This window comes from Urocitellus parryii, chromosome 1, assembly GCF_045843805.1.
Source record: "Urocitellus parryii isolate mUroPar1 chromosome 1, mUroPar1.hap1, whole genome shotgun sequence".
NCBI classification, from domain to species: domain Eukaryota; kingdom Metazoa; phylum Chordata; class Mammalia; order Rodentia; family Sciuridae; genus Urocitellus; species Urocitellus parryii.
In genome coordinates this window covers 233,256,899-233,277,209 of record NC_135531.1, presented here as the reverse complement: position 1 = coordinate 233,277,209, position 20,311 = coordinate 233,256,899, and the positions used below count along the sequence as shown (strand labels likewise).

The window sequence follows — 20,311 nt, the reverse complement described above, 5'->3', positions numbered from 1 at the left end:
TCTGGGTAATATGCTCCTTCCCCAGGTGTAAGACAAGTTCTTAGAGCTCTATGTGCCTGGGGCAAGACCCCATCCTCCCCCACCCTCTCCAATATTAACTGCTATAAACCACTCTCATACCCTGCACACCATATCACTGCCAAAGGCTCTTTATCACCTGGTTCCCAATTCCCCTAGGGCTCAGCTGACATCATCCCCTGCCGTTTTCAGCTGGGAACACCATTTTACTTTACTCTCTGAATGAATGGTCCATTATTAGCAAAATCTCCTATGTTTTCAACCACTTTTCCAAATATTAACACTGCTTTCTTGCTTTAATAGAGAAACCCAGGTCTGCCAAGGGCTCCTAGCTTCTCACACAGTCATCTCAAGTGCTGGCTGTTTTCTCTGCCATACCTTCCTAACACTGGTCCTCAAGGTGCTGCTGACATCTTCCTTCTATTTATCTGCTGTTTGGGGGCCACCTATATTTCATCCCATCATCATTGTATATTTTATGCCAATTTTTTTCTTGCAAAAGTAGGATGTAATCATTATGTGAAATTTTAAAAAATTATGCCATTATTAAAAACCTTTATTACTAAACGCTCTTTGATGTAAGATTGGGATGCACAGCAGATTCATGAATGTGCATTACCATGGTCACAATTATGAAGTAAAATATAGCATTTTCTCTCCTTTATCCGTTAAAAATTCTCCACATTGATGCTCAGTCCATTAGACACCTCCATTTATTGCTATTTGTGCAGCCCTATACAGACTACTAGATCCTTCCTTTTACTCCTTAAAGACCTAAGCCCGTCTCACCATCACTCTAACACTACTTGTTAGAATCTTAGGTGTTTTTGTAAATGTTCAGTTGTTACCCTTTGGTTTCCATCAGAGATCCTAACTTGCATTTTAGTTCAGCCCCCTTCTCTTATGACCATACTCCCAAAGTACTAGTTCTTAAAGTGTAACCCCTAGACCAACATGACCAGCATCATCTGCCATCTGTTATAAATAGGCCCCACCTCAGGCTACTGAGCCCCAAACTCTGAGACTGAGGCTCAGAATCCAAGGCAATTCTGATGAATATGCCAGCCCATGAGGTCGTATTGTCAGTACCAATCTCTTTCTGTGTGTCTCAATTTCAAGTATCCTCCCCATCCCTGCTGCTTTTCTTTGGTCTTCCTAGATCCCTGATCTACTCCCTCAATTCTTGAAATCCTTCAACCCCACCAATACTACAATTTAAGGATTCCGCTGCTTTGTCACTAGGTCTTACTCATCTTATGTCCTCATTTTCCCCTTACCCAGCCACTATTTGACTACTTCTTGACACTTCTCATTCAAATACCATATTGAAAGGGTCAATGAAGCCAGTCAGTTCCAGGTTCTTTATTATTCTTGAAACTTCCACTGCACCCATTCCAGTCCAAGAGCAGTATCTGCCAACTGGAATGACACAACTCTTCTCACTTTGTGATACTTGGTTCTGTTGTGTCTAATTCCCACACAGCAGCCAGAGGGGTTCTTTGAACACCCAAGGCTATGTTGCTACATTGCTCAAAATTCACCATGCTTCTCCTCCTACCCAACAAAAAACCAAGTCCTTGGAAATGCCTCCAAATTCTGGGTGATCTGATCTTTCCTGGACAGAAAGTCCCTTTTATGTTTGCCTTCCTCCTTTCCTTTCTTCATTTTTCGTCCTTACAAATTATGACCACCTGACATGCTCTAAATTCTGATTTGTTTCTGTCTCTTGCTGTTACAATGGAAGCTTCATAAAGACAGAGGCTTTTCTGGTTCAACTGATTGGGCTCAGTTCCTGGGCTCCTGTGTGGTATATAGCAGGCATGTAGTTATTTGTGAATGGATAAATGAATGAATATAGGAAGGAGAAATAAAGTTTGTTTTTATGATAACAACAATCCTTACTAGGACTACTTTTGCTTGAGAAATGAAATAAAGTATTCTGACAAATTTTCCGGGTAAAACAAATGTCATCTGGATGTTTTATCTGACCCTTGGTGGTTGGGGTTTAGAGTAAGTTTCTCTTCCCTGTCATTTTAATAAAAGCAATTCTAGATTTACCTGCTTAGTTCCTCTTGCATATAGGATGACAATATTATCCTGACAACAATTTTTTTTAACCTTGTACAGAATCATACATTGCATTTATTTATCAGTGCAATGATAAACTCTCTTTAGTTTTTTTAAAAGAGAATAACAACTAATGACAAGGGACACAGTTTAAGAATAACACATATGGGGCTGGGGATGTGGCTCAAGCGGTAGCGCGCTCGCCTGGCATGTGTGCGGCCCAGGTTCAATCCTCAGCACCACATACAAACAAAGATATTGTGTCCGCCAATAACTAAAAAATAAATATTAAAAAATTCTCTCTCTCTCTGTCTCTCTCTCAAAAAAAGAATAATACATAAATATTTTGTCCCAAATGATCATCACAGGATGGTTTTAGCATCCATTACTTGCTTCCTGTCTCAATTGGATATTACTCTAATGACTTAAAATAGTGATTTTTCACTTCCTTTACAATGTATTGCATATTATTAATTATTCTACAAATCAGCTTTTCCATTTTTGCCCTTTTTTGTTTGATGTGAGAGTTACTCGTGGAATTGGGTGGTCAAGAAATTCAATGTCTGAAGTGGAATAAAGGGAAGGGAGGGAAAATGGGAATAGGAAAGGCAGTAAAATGAATTGGACATTACTTTCATGTGTTCACATGACCAGTGTAACTCCACATGATATAAGAAATAGTTCTTGGGAGCCAAGAACTGAGAGGACTGAACTCAGTTGGTGATTAGGAGAGGCTTCAGTGAGGAAGTGGCATTTGGAACAAGCTCTGAAAGATTTTGATTAAAAATAGGAATGGGGTAGAATTTGGAAAGGGAAACCATCTAAGGGAAGGCCTAGTAGACTTGGTATTTGATGACAAATACAGTGGTCTGGACCATGATAAGGAAATTAAAATGAAACATAGAAACCCTTTAGATTAACTTAACTTCATGCATTTGCTCAGTCCAGTCTCACTGCCTAGAATTTCTACCTTTTCCCTTTTGCTGAGGAGTGGGATGAAAGGTAATGAAGGAAGGAATTCTAGGCTGTAGAAACTGCATGAGGCAAAGCCCCATTCAATACTCCTTTCTTCTGGAAACCTTTTCCAGATGCCTAATGAGAAGTATGCATCTTGCTCTCACACAGGCCCACCTTATGCATGCCGTTCTGTTAGCAGTCAATACTGTCTTGAGCTGTTTGCATTTGTGGATATGTCTTCTTCCTCTGAAGCGTGAACCAGGTCTTAATCACCTTCCCCATCTCCCCAGCATGAATGCTCCATGTTTTTTTGAATATGCCTGAGACAGAAAGGAAAAGAGAAAGGTTGGGATTGGGGAAAAGAGGGCTCAAAGGACTGTTTTAAGGGTTTGGTGTGCTCTGCAGGCTGTGATGAACTGTGGCAGCTTTTGCCCTGTGAGGCACTGATCAGAGCTGTGATGCTGAAGGATGCAGCTAGGGGAGAATAGCCAGGGTGCCTGTGCAGTGACCCCTGAACTAGAGGATGGCAGTGAGAAAGTGCAGAAGGCATGAAAGCAAGTAGTTCCCTGTGAATCTGAGCGCTCATTCAAATGCAGGAACTTGGAAAAGAAAGTGAGAGTGGTTTTGAGGTTTTCAGCCTAGGTGACTGGAAGCCTGACAGAGGCTTCTTATCACAGTAGAGGCCCTGGGCAGTTTGATGGAAATGTTTAAGAAGTTCAGCATAGCTCTGTCTAGTTTTTCCTCTCAAGTGCTCCCTAAACTCAAAACAATATGTGCTGTCAAAAGATTCTCATTTTATCAAATATAACAAATAAAATATTATTCTACTTGAGGTAGGAAGCACTGACTTTGCATTTGTGATAGATATTTTTCCCTTCTCTTTATTAAAACCGGATGTTAATAACTGCTTTTGCAGCCTTGAATCATGGCCCTCTGAGAGCAGCTTACCATCAAAGAAACGGTTGTCAGCTTTCTTTTGGCTCCTGCCCCTTCCTAACAACAGAAAATTTGCTTTGCACCTGCTCCAACTGGGTTCTCAGTGATAAGCATCTTGCAAGCCCAGAAAATTGTAGTATCAAATCTCAGCCCCAACTGTGAGGCAGCACCATCAGCGACTCCCCGCTGAGAGGCGTTGCTTTCCCAATTCCCTGGAGAAGATTTTTTTTCCTCCCTTGGCTGCTTTTTGGGCTTGAACTCTGACCTAAACCCCTCCTTTTAGCTACCAGTATGCAGTGCTGTGGGTGCCAACCATGTCCCAACTCTGCTCACTCTGCTCTGCCTGGGGCCCATCAGTAGGTCAGATGTTGGTAGCCCTGGGGTCACCAGGGCTACCCAATTCCAATAATGAGCATATTTATCTAAGGAGGGGAGATGTACCCTTCTTTGTTACAGTTCATCACTTTTCTCTAGGAAAAAAAAATGCTAACATTTGATATCTGTGATTTGGTAAATGTACATAAACATTGCCTAATGTTCACAGAGTTGCATTTACTTATACCTTCCTTCATAGATTAAGTGCTTTGTGATATCTCATGATGTATTTCAAGAGAAATAAGCCTACTTTGTTATTAGGAAAACATAAGTGTTTGAAGATAGTCATATCCAGGAATACACTTATAAGCATTTTGAATAAAAATAGCCAATACCATTTAAATGTGTGTATAACATTCTAATGGACTTTCACATTGTCATTTTAAATGGAAGGAAAAATTGTTGACAATCTAACTTTATCTTTTTCTTCTCAGGTTTTTCAAACAGGCCAAAGTCATTAAAAATACTCCTTAACCCCCAAAGTCACAAAAAAGAAGCTACCCAGGTCTATTATGAGAAGGTGGAACCTCTGCTAAAGCTTGCAGGGATAAAGACTGATGTCACAAGTGAGTCACTGTCATTGTGGAATTTTATCATTGAAAATCTCACTTATGAAAGCCAGATAACCTGAATTTGTTTTTAATCCAAACTTGCAGAGCTTTTTGTAATATCTGAAGCTTTTGAAGTTGTTCCTATAACTCTGGTCAGTTCCAGAAGTATAAGTGGTTATATTTCCTTATTTAATGAGCTATTTTTATTAAGATATCAATGTCTTCTCTTTAGAATGTTTCCAGTCTTCCAACAATTATTAGGATTGATTTTAAAGAAAACTGTATACTTTTTGTTGTCTTCAATGAGATGTTTACTATTTATACATGATTTCTGCAGTTTGGCAAGCAATTGATTTTTGCTCCCTTATATAGCTGATGTCTTTCCATGGAATCTTTCTGTAGGTTGTTTTTGTTCTGACTCTGACCCCTGCTGGTTAGGTCAAAACTAAGCAAGTAGTTGCTGGTTTTAGTCAGACTTGGAGAAACCAGAAGCTTAAATTCATTGTCTAAAATAAGAATGTTCCCTTAGCTTTATACTAAGGGAAATAGAAATTTTCTAATGTTAAAATTAATAGAAAGGAGATTAGTAATACTCTTTGAGTTTTTATATGTGATGACCAAATTCTTTTGTTTCCTTAAGACTCGCATCTTTCCTACTGCTGGACACTGAGAATAAGTGTTTGATACTATCAAGAATCACAATTTTTTCTAGCTTTATTTCTGTGTAGCTTCATTAACACAATGGAAATTTGCAATAATTTTTTATTGATGAAGAATATTGCACAAATAACCTCCCAAGAAATAAGTCCAGAGCACAATTGGAGTCTCCTACTCCTAATTCTGAGTTCCTGGGGAAGGGATTCAGAATGAAGGGCTGTGCTCAGCTGTAACCAAGGGAGATGGGTTGCACGATGTAAATAAGGTCAGTGAAGCCCAGTGACTTGTTGGATTGGGTAGAAGGAAGTTCCCGAAAAGGGGCAAGCTTTGGGGGAAGTTCAGTCACCCCAGAAAACATCTGCTTCAATGGAGGTTAAAGAGAAACTGTCATGAAAACCTGGAGTGGAAAATTTCTGAATTAAAGTTGTCATAAAAGTTAACCTTTTGTGTTTGTGATTTGGGGCTCACTTAGAAATGATATATGACGAAAAGAGAAAATTCAGAGATCTATCCTTTTTACTGAAAATTTTTCAGGTATTAGACAAAAGAAAGATTTGAAGATTCCAACTGGAATGAGACTGTATTAAAAGTTGAGTAAACTCATTTAAAACTCAATAACATTTATCTTGTATGTTTCTATGTGAACACTAAAGTACAATTTGACATGGATATCACATACAGTTCAAGAATCTCTCATTGAGGGTGCACATCCACAGTTAAGATGCTCAGAAGTCTGAGGCAGGAGGATCACTTGAACCCAGGAGTTCAAGTTCAGCTTGGGCAACACAGACTCCATCTCAGAAAACAAAAAAATTGTCTCATTGAATGTTTGCTCTGTGTTAAACACTGCAAGATGTAAGAGAAATAAAGCTGTCATGTCCCTTCTTGAGTTACTCTTATAGGGATTCAAAAAGACAATTAAAACCAAATATTATAATTGTGGTATATATAAGAGAACTATAGTATCTCAGGGTGATATTAATTTTGATCAGAGAACTCAAGTAAAGCAGGTTCACTAGACAGCTCTTGAGAGACAAAGGAGGCAAAAAGTGTAGAAAGGGAAGGCAGGGGAGAGAGAGAGCATATTTTAGAAGTTTGCTCTACCTTCCTAGTTTTGATCTTAAATCTAGTTCTTTCCACCATCCAAAAATAACTGCCAGTGAATTGGATCTTTTCTTATCCATACCTCTCAGAATAGGGAGAATTAAGTGTATGTGAGAGAGGGAGACCCCACATGCTTCAATCCTAAAGATGGATTAACATGTCTTTCTTCAGGGTTGGTTGAACTACTATATTATTTGCACCCAACCTGGAACACTCGTTCTTCTAACTATCAAGACTCTCTCAGGGACTAAGTGTAGACTTTTCCAAAAGACTGCTGATGACTAAAGGGAATTTGGGTTCTTCTGGGGAAACACAAGGCATGATGGCTCCTGGGAAGTCTCCCAACCATGTGTCCCATGGGAGGCTAGTCCAGACTGTGACTGGGTCAGGGTGCTACACATGGTGGTTTGTTCACGCATCCATCCACAGTTGGTGTCAAGTGTCTTTAATCACAGAGTTGTAATCAGGTTTGCCAATGATGACTCCACTAGCAGAATAAAGATTAGAAAGGAAAAGAGCTCTGGGAGAAAAGGAAACCAGTATGTGAAGTCTGAACCAAGGCAGAGGAAATAAAAGGAATGTGCTTCTTACCAGTTGTGTTGGAGAGAATATACCATGTTCTGTTTTTTTTTCTCCCTTAAAAATTTCAAAGTAGTGCCAAACATTAAATTCAGTTCAACACAAAATTAGATTTTTTTCATAATGGAAATTTAGAATTTGTTTTTATATTTATATAGAATGTCTAATTATTAGCTGCCTAACACTCCTCCTACAGGCAAAATTATAAAATTGCATCCTTTGCTTATTAAGCCATGTTAGCATGAATATTGGCTAAATATTTACATAAAAATTATTCCTATTTTGTTAGTCTTCCTACCTTAAAATGTTATTTGGTAGAACTACTTTATGTATTATAAAATGCTATAGAAATAATGGTTGCAAGATTATTAGTTTCATTTTCATAAAATTGTGTAATATTTAATTCACTTTATTTGAAAGAAAAACATATGAAAAGTAATGTAAAAGAATGCATACCTTCATGTTCATTGTTTTAACATATCCTTTTTGGGCACTGGTAAATCCAAATGGAATATGAATTAACATTAAAAAATTTTTTGTATGGTAATTAATTCATAAAGAAATAGTACTATATAAATAGGTGGCGTGGCTAGAAAAATTGCTGCTAGATATATACATTAAAAAGTCTTTTTCCCATAAATTTCTTTTTGAAATGAATCTCATCGCATTAATAAAAATATATTTATTCCTTTTATTTTGACTTATGCTGAAACCCTAAATGCTTCTGAATATAGATGGACGTCTTTTGAAATATTCCAGTGAAAATGATCCCCCCTCCCTGATACCCCATATCCCCAGTGTAGTATCTTATCTAATAACAGCTGAGGTGTCATGAGCTATAGGAGAATTCACAGAACAATACAGTGCATAAGTCAAGGCAGCAGAAAAAAACAAGAGTAAAGAAAACTATAGCGGCCACACAGCTCAGCTTCCCCATGTAGTGGAGTGCAGGTGTGTGGCACTCCTTGTGGATTATGATTTATAATAACTGTTTATTTATGTTTATTTATGATTTATAATAACTGATTATGATTTATAATAACTGTTACTGGACAGTTTTGTTTGATGTTCTTGTGTTCACATGTACTGTGCCTTTGAATGCAGTAGAAAAGCCATTCCTCTGAACTGACTTACTAAAAGGTACCTTTTTTTTGGGGGGGGGGCTAATTTAGCCCACCTTCACCTGGCTTGTCCATTAGTAGCACTGTGTTGCAAGTCACCTGCCTCTACAGCCATGTTCCCTTGTTGGAGGCGTAAACTGCACACTGCACACCATGGGGAACTTGAGAGCTGACATCCCCCTCCTTCTGTCATCTACTAGAGTTAATGTTGTCTTTTGCAGCATAATTATATCCTACCTGCTGTATAAGTGTCATCGAAATATAAGACAGATATCTGTCTGCCCTTGATCTCTCTTGTTCTTGACAGGCACCTCCATCTTCTTCACTCTGTATTAACAGATGACAGAACTTAACTGTGGTCAAGACACTTCTCTGAATGCAAACATTACCTCCGCCAGCTCAGTGCCCATGGGAGTGCCTGGCCCCAGATAATTTTACCTCTTGGAAAGAATTGTCCAGAAAGTGGCTAAGAGGTGTTTCCTTTTCTTCACCTCTCTTCCTTCCTACCCTCCTTTCTATCATTTTCTTCTTCTTTCTCCTTCTAGCATAATGCTTCTAACCTTTAACCCTTTCACTGAGACTCTTTGTGTTGTTTCTCTTGGGCTCTTAATGACTGTACTTGAATCCTTTCATTCCTTGGAGATACCTCTTGTCATTCCTGATCACACATAGCAGAATGCTAAGCAGTCTGAAGAAACCGAGTTAAAAGGTACTAGAGGCCTGGAAACTTACTTCTTTTCCTTTGACCATAGTGGGTGTTCATGCATCATATCCAGCTAGAAAAAGAGAATTCTGAATGAAAGGTTGTTCTTTATCAACTTAAATAACTGTGAGTGCATATGTCCAATCCTGTTTCTAACACTTGTGTGGGTTAGAAAGTTGGAAGTTTGAAATATGGAATATTTCAAGGATTTGAAAATTTGGAATATAAAGAGTCATCAGTGACGTTTATGCCATGAGTGATTTAATTGAAATATGCTCAATGAGGCCATTCTGACTAGAGTGGGACAGAAGTTGGAGAGAAGAGGCTGTTGTAGTACACACATGAACTGATAATGCCCAGACTGACAGCATCAACTGTGAGGGAGAAAGGTGCATGGTTAATAGACAGTGTTGGCCACAGAGTGGTTCCAGAGAGAGGAGGGATAAACAAGGAGGAGTTGTTTCCTGCCTTGGGGGTGGATGACAGAACACAAAAAGAATGGTATACTTAAGGGGGACATGTTGAGTTCACTTCTTAAGTGAGTTTGAAATACCTGTAGGACAGGAAAGACATTGACCTCTCAGTATCCTATTCCACAGTAGAATTTTATCTCCAGAGCAAGAAATGTTTCCTGATGTCCATATCAGATCACGTCTGATTTTATTTTCAAATTCAGTTTAAGCACTTAATGTCAACCTCAAGACACCACTCTCCTCTGTCTTCCTGTAGGAGTAATACCTACACTGAAGAGTACGGGTCCCAGTACGGGACTGTGTTAAAAACCCAGTCAATTATGAAGACTCCAAATCCACATGTAAAAAGAGCCCAGAGTGCCAATAGGAAAGGGAAAGGATCTGAAAAAAAAAGAGATTAGATTATATACATTTTTGAAATTTATTTTCCTAGCCATCTACTCTTTATATTTATTTGGTGTAGGATGATTTGAATTCAGCTCTCTGATTCAACAGTCCTTAACAGCCTATCTAAACATAGATTTTGGTTCTTTTAATTTCAAATAGTAGTCCAAATCATGCATTATTCTTCTGCACTACATTTATTTTCTTTATAATCACTTATTTCTACTCCATATATTTGTTTTATAACTAGTGTATACTGTTTATCTCCAGAGTGTAAACTCCCTGAGGCCAAAGACTCTTCATTTTGTACCTTCTGCTAATATATTTTCTTGTAGTCAGCTTTCATTGATTTTTAAAAAATTAGTCCAGATAAATGATTTTATTTAACTTATGCAATATCTCTTAAAACTTATTTTTAAAGAGGTTGCATGGTATATAGTCAGCTATCACCTATAAGATCAAAGGAAATTATTTAAAATGTTCCCAAACAAAAAATGACATACAAATATAACATAATTTTGGGCTAATTTTGTATTGGATTTGAATAGTGTTACCAAAAGTAAACTTGATAAACCGATTCATCACCAGACCAAGAAAGACTTGATAAACTGATTTTCAATATAAATATTTCTTCATAATATCCTTAATTATTTTTAATGTGTCTATGTCAGACATTATTTCCCATTGTTAGGTTTCAACTACTTACTGTGGTTATAAATGAATTATCAGCACACGTCTTTTATGATAACTTAACCTTCCAACTTTATTAATATTAATATTTTATATTTAGCTTTATTATAGTTTTCTTCTGATTAGAATTTAATATAGAGAGGTTTTATTCATGTGAATGTTAGCAGCATTTTGAATAAGCTGTGGGAGAATTATAATGTAACACTGCTGGATACAGAATGATTCTCTTAGACACCAAGACTAATAATTTTTAACAATATCTAAAATCATCGCAGGAGAAGCTTGAACCATGCTGGCACCAGGGACAGACAGGCATGAAAGATTAATGTAATCTTGCATATAATGATGCACATTCTTACACAAAAAATCCATCTGCAATGTCATGTCAGTCAGCAGAAATCTTTGATGGGTGGATACAGCTGGGCTGTCTCTTCTGGCAGAGCTCCCCTAGAAAATGCTAAATGTGGTTGTGATGCTTGGTGCCATCTGCAGTGTGCCCGTTTATCCTGTCTTCACTGGCATTTACAATACTGCACAGGGCATCAGTGACTGTGGAGACAGCGATACGGTGTGACAGACTCATTTCCTTGGAGGATCGGGGCTCTGGTGGGCCTGTGTGCCACCCTCCTCCTGGACTGGGTCTCTTATCACTGGTGTTGGCTTGACTTCATATTTTCACATCCAACTCCTCCTTTTTTCAGTCTAGCAGTTCCAGATACACATTCTTCTGGTATGTAAATCTTCCACTAACCTTTCAACTAATTTATTCATGTAAGGTTGCCAAAGTGATTTTACATTGACTGTTCAGTGCCAGCTAATATGCTGTATTTTCAAAATACTCCTGCTCGTAAGCTTCTGATTTAAAGGAAATGTGTCTTATTTGGGGAACACTAAACAGACAGGCACCAAGATAAATTCTCTAACTACTCTGTGTTGGATATCACCAAATGACTTATGTAGTTGGAACAAATATGTGACCCTCTTTTGCATAAAGCTATAAAATACACCAGGCAACTAACATGTAAGCCTCTTTTCTATGATTAAAATATAAATATTCAAGAATAAGTGTTGTTTTATGACCCAACCATATGTTAATCATATTATTTTGCCAAACCAAGTTAAAAAAAAAGTGCAGAACATTATTTAAAGCTTTTATTTTGTGTGTGTGTGTGTGTGTGTGTTTTTTTTAATAGTAACGGAATATAAAGGACATGCTCTGTCCCTGCTTAAGGAATGTGAACTCCAGGGATTTGATGGGTATGTTATATTAATAATTTTAATATATATATCATATTGCTTATGTTATTCCATGCTTTTGTTAGGTTTTAGCTGCATATTTGGGAGCCATAATTTTTAAATATTTCTGATATGTATGTATATATAATATATATTCCATGTCATTATTCTATTTTAATCTATTTTACTCATATCTACATAAAAATTTATGGTGATATGTCATGGTCATTCCACCTCTCAGGATCTAGCATAGAAAAGCAAAAAGAAATCTCATTTTAAGTTTGAAAAAATCACAGTGTACTGCCCTATACTTATTTAATGTGCATACATTTGCATATATAATACTTGATTCTGTGCTTTTACCATGTGAGTATCTAGAAAAACATTGAAAGATGATATCATACTGGTTATATGTTATTAGTGCTGTGGCTCTCTCCTGTAAATTTATTAATAGTTTTAATATCTACCTAGTAATTTATTTTGCTACGACTGATTGAGGTAAATATTTTGGAAAAACAAATAAATTATTTCCAGAATGATGTATTTCCAAGTTTCCAATGCATTGCGGGAGTATGCAGGGTTTCTCATTGGTATGTCAACTTTAGAAATATTAGAACATTGGAACAAGGCAAACAACACACACTTAATAGCACTTTTTAAAAATCAGGTAAATTGATTTGCAAAAGTGCTAGATTGATGAATAAGACTAAAACATATTACTTCAGGGGAGAATTATTTCTTTTTTTTACAGGAGGGGCTATCTGAGAGTTTAAAAGGGTGGTGTATGACTTAACTGTGTCACATTGTGATGAGCAGGGGTTGACAAAGGATCCATAAGGTCAGGAAAGGCAGTTGAGACTCCGTTTTTATGAATGTGAAAGACTAATCTTCCTAAAGAAATGTTCATATTTATAGAGGGAAGAGAGTGCTCAAAATGAAGCATTGGCAGTACTGTTTTCAGAAATGCTTAATATAGTTTGATGAGAAAACAAGTAGCTGATGAAGAAGAAAGTTTGGTAAGTAAAATATGATTTAGCACAAAGACAATAGAGAAGACTAAATCTAGATGGCAATATCACATAAGATCAAGAGTATAAGATAGGCAGTTACTTTAGAACTTTGTACTTAGAAGCAAACAGAAGGAGCAATAAGCTACATTTAGGAAATTATCTTAAAAGCTATTTAAGCTAATTATCTTTAAACTGTTTCTTAAAATAGTTTAAAGGAAAGTAATTGGGAGAATCATGCCCACCATCTCCCTCAATATGCTGCATAGTCCTGAGCCAGGAATACGAGAGGGTAGCTGCATTACAAAAAAGAGTCTTTGCTTTAAAACTTGAATATGTGAATGATAAGAGTAACAGGTATCATAGATACTAACCCTGGAGTTGCCCACCAGTGATATGGAATATTCTGTCCAATGTGGTATCTATAAATGTATTCTATTGGTATGGCAAGGATTAAGAAGAACTTTGCTGAATCTGAAGAAAGACTATTGCTCAAATGTGGTTTAGGAATATTTTTCTCTTTACCTGAACATATTTAATTCTTTATTTCCCATTACAGTTTTGAATTGTGGTGCTAAGAGATACTTAGATCCTTAGTTATTACTTGTATATTCTTCAGCCAAGGGTGTTTGATCTGACCAATAAATGAAATGAGTTTGGTGATTTAACTATTTCCAAACCCTATAATATGCAAATGCACTTTGGACTTATACTTTTTTTACTGGAAATCTATGTTCCTAAATGCTTCAAATAGTTCATTTGTTTTCATGGGTTTAGTTTTACCAGTAGGAGCTGGTGATCAGGATAATTATCTTAATAAAATGGTAATTTTTAAGTCCCCATACATAGAAATATGTAGAGAGGTATATGGGGAGAAGAATAAAAACATAATTTCATTCATTATGCACTTCAAAAGCATTATTCTCTAGAAGTAGAATTTTCTATATTTCTAAGTATGGGGACTTAAAAATTACCATTTTATTAAGATAATTATCCTGATCACCAGCTCCTACTGGTAAAACTAAACCCATGAAAACAAATGAACTATTTGAAGCATTTAGGAACATAGATTTCCAGTTTCTGCATTGGCGAATTTCCTGTCCTTGATTGTGTTCTAAGAGTGGTCATAGAAGCACTTTTCAAAAAATTTAGTTTGAGGATGGGATAAGGTAACCCAGGATGCTATTTCATTTTGATAGGAGATCAGCTCACATTATCTTAAGAAATTTGCCCTGAAGCATCTCTTCCTTACTCTAGTGGAGCTATTGATAGGAAGTGATTAGGAAGTCAATAAATGGCTTCTAGACAGGCTAGAGAGAGCCAAGAAAAATTCAATGGATATTATCCTCAAAGAAAAATGATTTAATGAATAATATTTAAGAAATGCTATTTCCCAAGATTTCAGGGTACTTTTAATGAGTTATATATATTTCTATGAAATTGTGACATGTTTCTAAAGCCCACAGAAATAGCACATTAGTGTGCATAACAGCTAGTGCTCACTCTGGTGTGTTCTAGCAAACACTTAGATCCACTGCTAAAACTTGGAGGAACTTCATATTCTATATTGCCCGTTTATGTTGGTCATGAAGAGGAAGTAATATTAACTGCACATATTTGGAGCACTAACAGTTACATTTACAAATGTGAACATACTTAAACCAATCTGTAGATTTTACAACCATGGAAAATTATAAATTTACTAAGTATTTGCTATTTGCTTCAGTGTATTGAGTTTGTTGAATTAGTTTTTTCTTTGGTTCCTTCTACTACTAACTAGACCCACAATAATCTAGATTTTATTTGGCTAATATTTAAATTTTTGACCATGATATCTATACTACTTAAGTATAAATAAATCTTTCAGAAAAATGAAAAACATTGAATCAAAAGCCAATACTGTACTCAACATTTTAAAGATGTCAGTTAATAGATCAATTTATAAGCTGCTATTTAAATTTTTTCCTTGTCACCATTTCAAAAGGGAAATAAAATATTAATCCTTCAATTTTACTTTTCTAGACTAAATCATTCCACATGGAGCCATGGCAATAAGGAGTTTACTTACTCTAAAAACAAGAAGATATTCCATATGGAAAGGAATAATTACTATAGGGTTTATGTTTTAGAGTAACTTTTAAGTGTGGTTAAATTAAATTTATATAAAAAGTTGAATATTTTTTTCTCTTATGGTATGCAACCTCTTGTGATGTTTTTGTATTAAGCCTTAATTAAGTCTATCCCTTAGGTTGAAGAACTATACCCGAACATAACCTTAATGATCTAGTAGTAGTTGACATAAATAAATATATATCTTCCTGAGTCATTCAATTTTGGTCTGGTTTTATGGGTTTTCAAACTAATTTTCAAAGTAACAAAAATTCTCCTGAGGCTACTTTCATTGTTTTTTCTATGTAGAAAAGAATGTAGTGAATAATAGTGCTGTCTTTAAGGGCAAATTTTCTTGTTTCAAATCCCTGTTCTACCACTTACTAGTGATATGACCATGGAAAAAGTACTTAATCTTTCTAAGCTTAGTTTCCTAATCTGTAATTGGAGGCCATAGCATTTCTTGTATACATCTATGGCTCAAGTTAAATGAGGTAACACAAGGAGAGTGCTGAGAACAGTGCGTGGTTTTATATATTGATGATTCACTATTAGTTTCAAAATATTTAACAGTGCATGTTATGACAAAATTTCAAAGATTTTTGTAGCAGAGCATACTATGGAAAGGCCATCTCTGCTAACTCCAGTAATGAGTTAACAGATGCCCAATGGTATAACTGTATGCAAGATTCCAGGAGTTGAGTATTGCCATCCTGTGTACATAGGAGTCAAGTTCTTTAGTGCAAAATTAAATGCTTTTTGGATGACTTTATGTGGTCCTTTTAGATCACACATAAATATCAGCATGTATACTGGTATGGATCATATGGACTATACTAAATTCATAGAATGTTTGGAAATCTAATGGAGATTTTTTAAATCAATGGGAAATATTCAAACCACACTTTGTTTTCTCCATTTATAAATATGGAGTCAATGGCTAGTGCACAGAATTATGAGGATTTAATAGTAAATGATAAGCATATCTGACATATAGTTTGTCCCTAGTAGGTAATTATTTTAGTCAGCTTTTTTGTTGTTGTTGTTGTTGTTGCTGTGAACATAAGTCCCCAAAAGAAAAATTTTAGAGGAGGAAAAGTTTATTGGGTGCTCAAAGTTTCAGAGGTCTCAGTCCAAGATTGACCAATTCTATTTTTCTGGGCCCAAGATGAAGCAGAATATCACGGTGGAAGAGTGAGGAGGAGGAAAGCAGCTCAAGATATGGCAACAATGACAAGCAGAGTGCTCAGTTCATCAAGGATAAAATATATATCCCAAAGGCATGACTTCCATAAACTACCTCCTCTAGCCACACCCTACCTGCCAGTTAATTCCTATCAGGGGATTAATCTACTGATTTCATTATAACTCACTTTATCTAATTGTTTCACCTTTGAACCTTCTTTCATTGTCTGTCACAGGAGCTTTTGGGAGGCATCTCACATCCAACAGATAGTATCCCCTTTCTCTGAATCAGTCATCACATTGTAAAAACCTGGAATTCATTCAGACATAAAACAGTAAGGACAATGCCATGAAGGAAAAAAAGAAAGAAAGAAAGAAAAGAAAGAAAAGCTGGATCTTTCTTATAACCACAGCGGACCTGGATTGCCTAGCCCTTGTGGGTGTGACCACCATTAGGAGAGGGGACTGGAAGGTGGAAGGAAGTGATGCTTTCAGTATATTTAAGAACCTCTCTCTGATTATACCCCATAGGCTGTTTTGTTTGGCACTTGGTTTTTAAAAATGTAACAAAGGCTTGTTGCTGGTATTTATAAATTAGGATATTTACTAATTTAAATTCTGATTTACTAAATCAGAATCTTTGGTTTCACTAGAAAAATCCTATCTGCCTTTGCTAGGCCTCCCCCATGATATGAATGAACTGTAGTAGAAAAGCTGCCACCTCTTCAGAATGATCACGCTTTCCCATTCTTGCTGACCCTTGTAGGCCTTAAGTTGTGACACCTACTTTCCCTAATGAGAAATCTTCCTCCTTTGGGATAAATTGATGGCATTTTGATAGTGAAGATTATTTTGCATCTTTTAAATAGAAGTACTGTGAAAAAAAATCAGATATCAGTTTTGTGGATCTTTATCCCCCCAAATCTACTTACCATAATATTTCAAAAAAAAATTAGCAGTACTGTCTACAATCAAAGGGTAGTGACAGTACATTTAGAAGTGCATATAGCAGGAATGTAATGAAAACCAGGTCAGGTTTGCAATTAGTATATTCATGTACTAGTGATAATTAGCAGTTCCTTCAATGAAAGCTTCATATTTTACATGATTTTTTTATTGCTGTCATTTCAGAGTTTTATTGAGAATTAGCTAAATTTTATGAGTTTGGTTGGTGTGAAATGAATTGTAGGTGACAGTATTATTAACAAACAGAATGAGAATTATATGCTTTTGAAAGATGTGAATTAACATGTTCAAAAGTTTTAATGCCTCAATGCACATAAAAATATTTTGTCTGTGGGGACTATCTAGGTTTTCCACTTAAAGTAACTTTACCTTTTCAGTGCTTGTGTCTTCTTAGCCATTGATTATACTACAAATTGAAGGTGAGTATGAGTCTTGCATATGACTATGTAAGATTAGTAAAATATTCAGAAGTCTAGATTTTGTGAGTAATTACCAATTATTTTGAAATTCTTGCTTTTGTTTAATTTCTTTTTTCTAGTGTTGTCTGTGTTGGTGGAGATGGATCTGCTAGTGAAGTAGCCCATGCTTTGCTTCTCAGAGCCCAGAAGAGTGCTGGGATAGAAACAGACCAAATCCTAACTCCTGTCAGAGCACAGCTTCCACTCGGCTTAATACCAGCAGGCAAGGGGTGGCCATGTATATGCTAAATTGACTCTCCTCCATCATTCCCTTTCCTACTTCCTAACCTAGTCAATATGACACAAGATAAATGTATAAACCTTGAGTCTGAAAGACCCAAGCTTAACTTCTGGCATCTCCACTAGCAAATGTGAGTCTTTGAACAATGCAATCTCTTTGAGCCTAGTTTTTTTTTTTAATCTATAAAGTGGGGATAATTCATAATATTTACTTCATTACAGATTTGTTGTAGTACTAAATAAGATGGCATGTACTATGGGTTAAGAACATAGTTTAAACAATCAATAGATGAAATTAATATTATTCTGCCTTCCATACACAGGTCTAATGGTTACGTAGTACTAGACAGGAAGTTTCAAAATGGGGTTCCCATCAGTCAAAATGTTTTTAATTTCATACAAGGTAAAATGTGAAACTGAACTATAATTGAACTACAATCAGAAAACCTTGAATATCCAAAGATTCCTTCCAACTAGAAGGAGGATCCAAGCCCTAGAGGGTGAGCTCCATCAAGGCCAGACTGGTTATCTTTCCATCCACTACCATATTTCCAATGCCTGGAAGAGAATATAACACAGTGCAGGATAGTGTCTCAAGTGAATGAATATAAAGATGACTTTCTAGAGCAAATAGCAATTGAATCAGGCCTCAAAGTGGGTAGGCTCTCTGGCCTAAAAAGATCACAGTAAGCTATTTATTTTTTTAGCTAAAAAAATAATAACGGCAAAACCCAGAAGTGTTTATGAAATGGAAAACTGGCCATTGGATGGGAGATAATAGTGTCAAAATGGGCCAGACTGAAGCCACAGGGTCTAAATTGTATTTAAGAAGCAGTAGGGGACTGGGGATGTGGCTCAAGTGGTAGCACACTCGCCTGGCATGCGTGCGGCCCGGGTTCGATCCTCGCACCACATACAAAGAAAGATGTTGTGTCCGCAGAAAACTAAAAAAATAAATAAATAAATATTTAAAAAAATTATTAAAAAAAAAAAAAGCAGTAGGGAACGACGGATTGCTCCAGATGAAGGGAGCAAGCTGATGGAGTTTGTTCTAGGAGAATCCATTTTGTAGCAAGACGTGGAATCATTACTGGAAGTGGGCACGAAGAGGTGGAAGCCAGGGAGAACTGCTAGAGCCAAACCCTGGTCCAGAAAAGAAAACACTTTCTGCAAGCTTCACCCTAAATTATTATTTAAATAAACAACAATGAAGGAAATTGATTTTTTTCATTCTTAAAACATCATGCCCTGTTTTTAAAAGGAGGAAAAATATTTTCCTTCTGAAAAAAATGCACATGGTTAGAAGAAAATTTATTCCATTCGATAGCCATGATTTTTAGAATATTTAATATTGCTGCTAAATCGACCAAGGACCAAAGATAGCCAAATGTCTTTTGAGAGTATAAAATCATAAAAGCAAGAATGTAAAAATGGAGATTATTAGGATAAATTATGATATAATTGTAAGTTATATGTAGAAAAATCTATAATGGTCCATAAGTGGAAGATAACAAATAACCTCAATTCAAAGGAGGAAAAAGATGAATTATTTGGGGATTTTTTAAATGTCTTTTGTTGTTGTTGTTATCATTTTTGTAGTTCTGAATGCAGTTAGTGTAACCCTTCCAACATGTACCTCCATGCAAAATGGATGTGTTTAGTAAGTCACTGTTTTTCTTCATTAGAGCCTAAATTCCTGAGGTCATGTGCTACCATGCATCAAAACTGGAAAAGGGTGTCCCAAGAAGTGTGCATTTGGCATAAAGTGGGCACTTAGCTAAGCTAGCTATGCTTATGTTTTTAATATGCAACTATGATTTAATAAAGAAATAGCATTACATTTTTATAATTTTAAAGCAAATTTCTAATTTCAAAAATAAATTGTATTCAGTGGGTATCTGTGGAAACACCATTGTAATGCTTTTTGTTTAAAAGATGACAGCATGCTGCCAAAATTCTGGTTGTTGGATAGGAGTTCCAGCTTACTAATTCCATCTAATAGGAGGAGAAAGTCATGTGTGGGCTGTATTTAATATGAGGATGCTATGCCTAGTCAGGGCTTTTGATAGAGAATGGAAACAAGAGCTAGGCAGGAAGTTTCCAAGCTGAACATGAGGAGACAGTCTGCCTTTGAAGCCATTTGCCTCCTGGAGAGAGACACCCAGAGGGAGAGTGTTTAGTAAATTACTCCACTGAGCCAACAGACTAAGCTGCTGAATTATGGTCAGACTCAAATGGATCAGATGTGGGGAAGCCTGTATTTGAACTGCTGGCCATTAGGAATGGTGTTTGTTGCTATGGGAACTGGTGCTAAGGAACTATACAGAGAGATTCCGATTAAAACTGGGGAGGGGGGGTAGATAGAGGAAAAAGCCTGAGAGGACATAAAAATAAAAAAGCAATCCAGTTGTTGTAAAACAAGGCTCAATCCACATACTGATGGCTGTGAACTATATATTCCTATAGAGTTTGCATAAATAAATTCATGCTTTCCA

At 36.3% G+C, this 20,311-nt stretch overlaps 1 protein-coding gene across 1 annotated transcript in view; it reads left to right on the top strand.

Moving 5' to 3' along the window:
- Cerkl (CERK like autophagy regulator) overlaps positions 1–20,311 on the top strand; it is a 109,557-nt gene that overhangs the window by 67,783 nt on the left and 21,463 nt on the right. Inside the window, 3 exon segments of the mRNA XM_077799021.1 lie at positions 4,788–4,919; positions 11,809–11,872; positions 17,657–17,799. Of these exon segments, the coding sequence (XP_077655147.1) occupies positions 4,788–4,919; positions 11,809–11,872; positions 17,657–17,799 (339 nt within the window).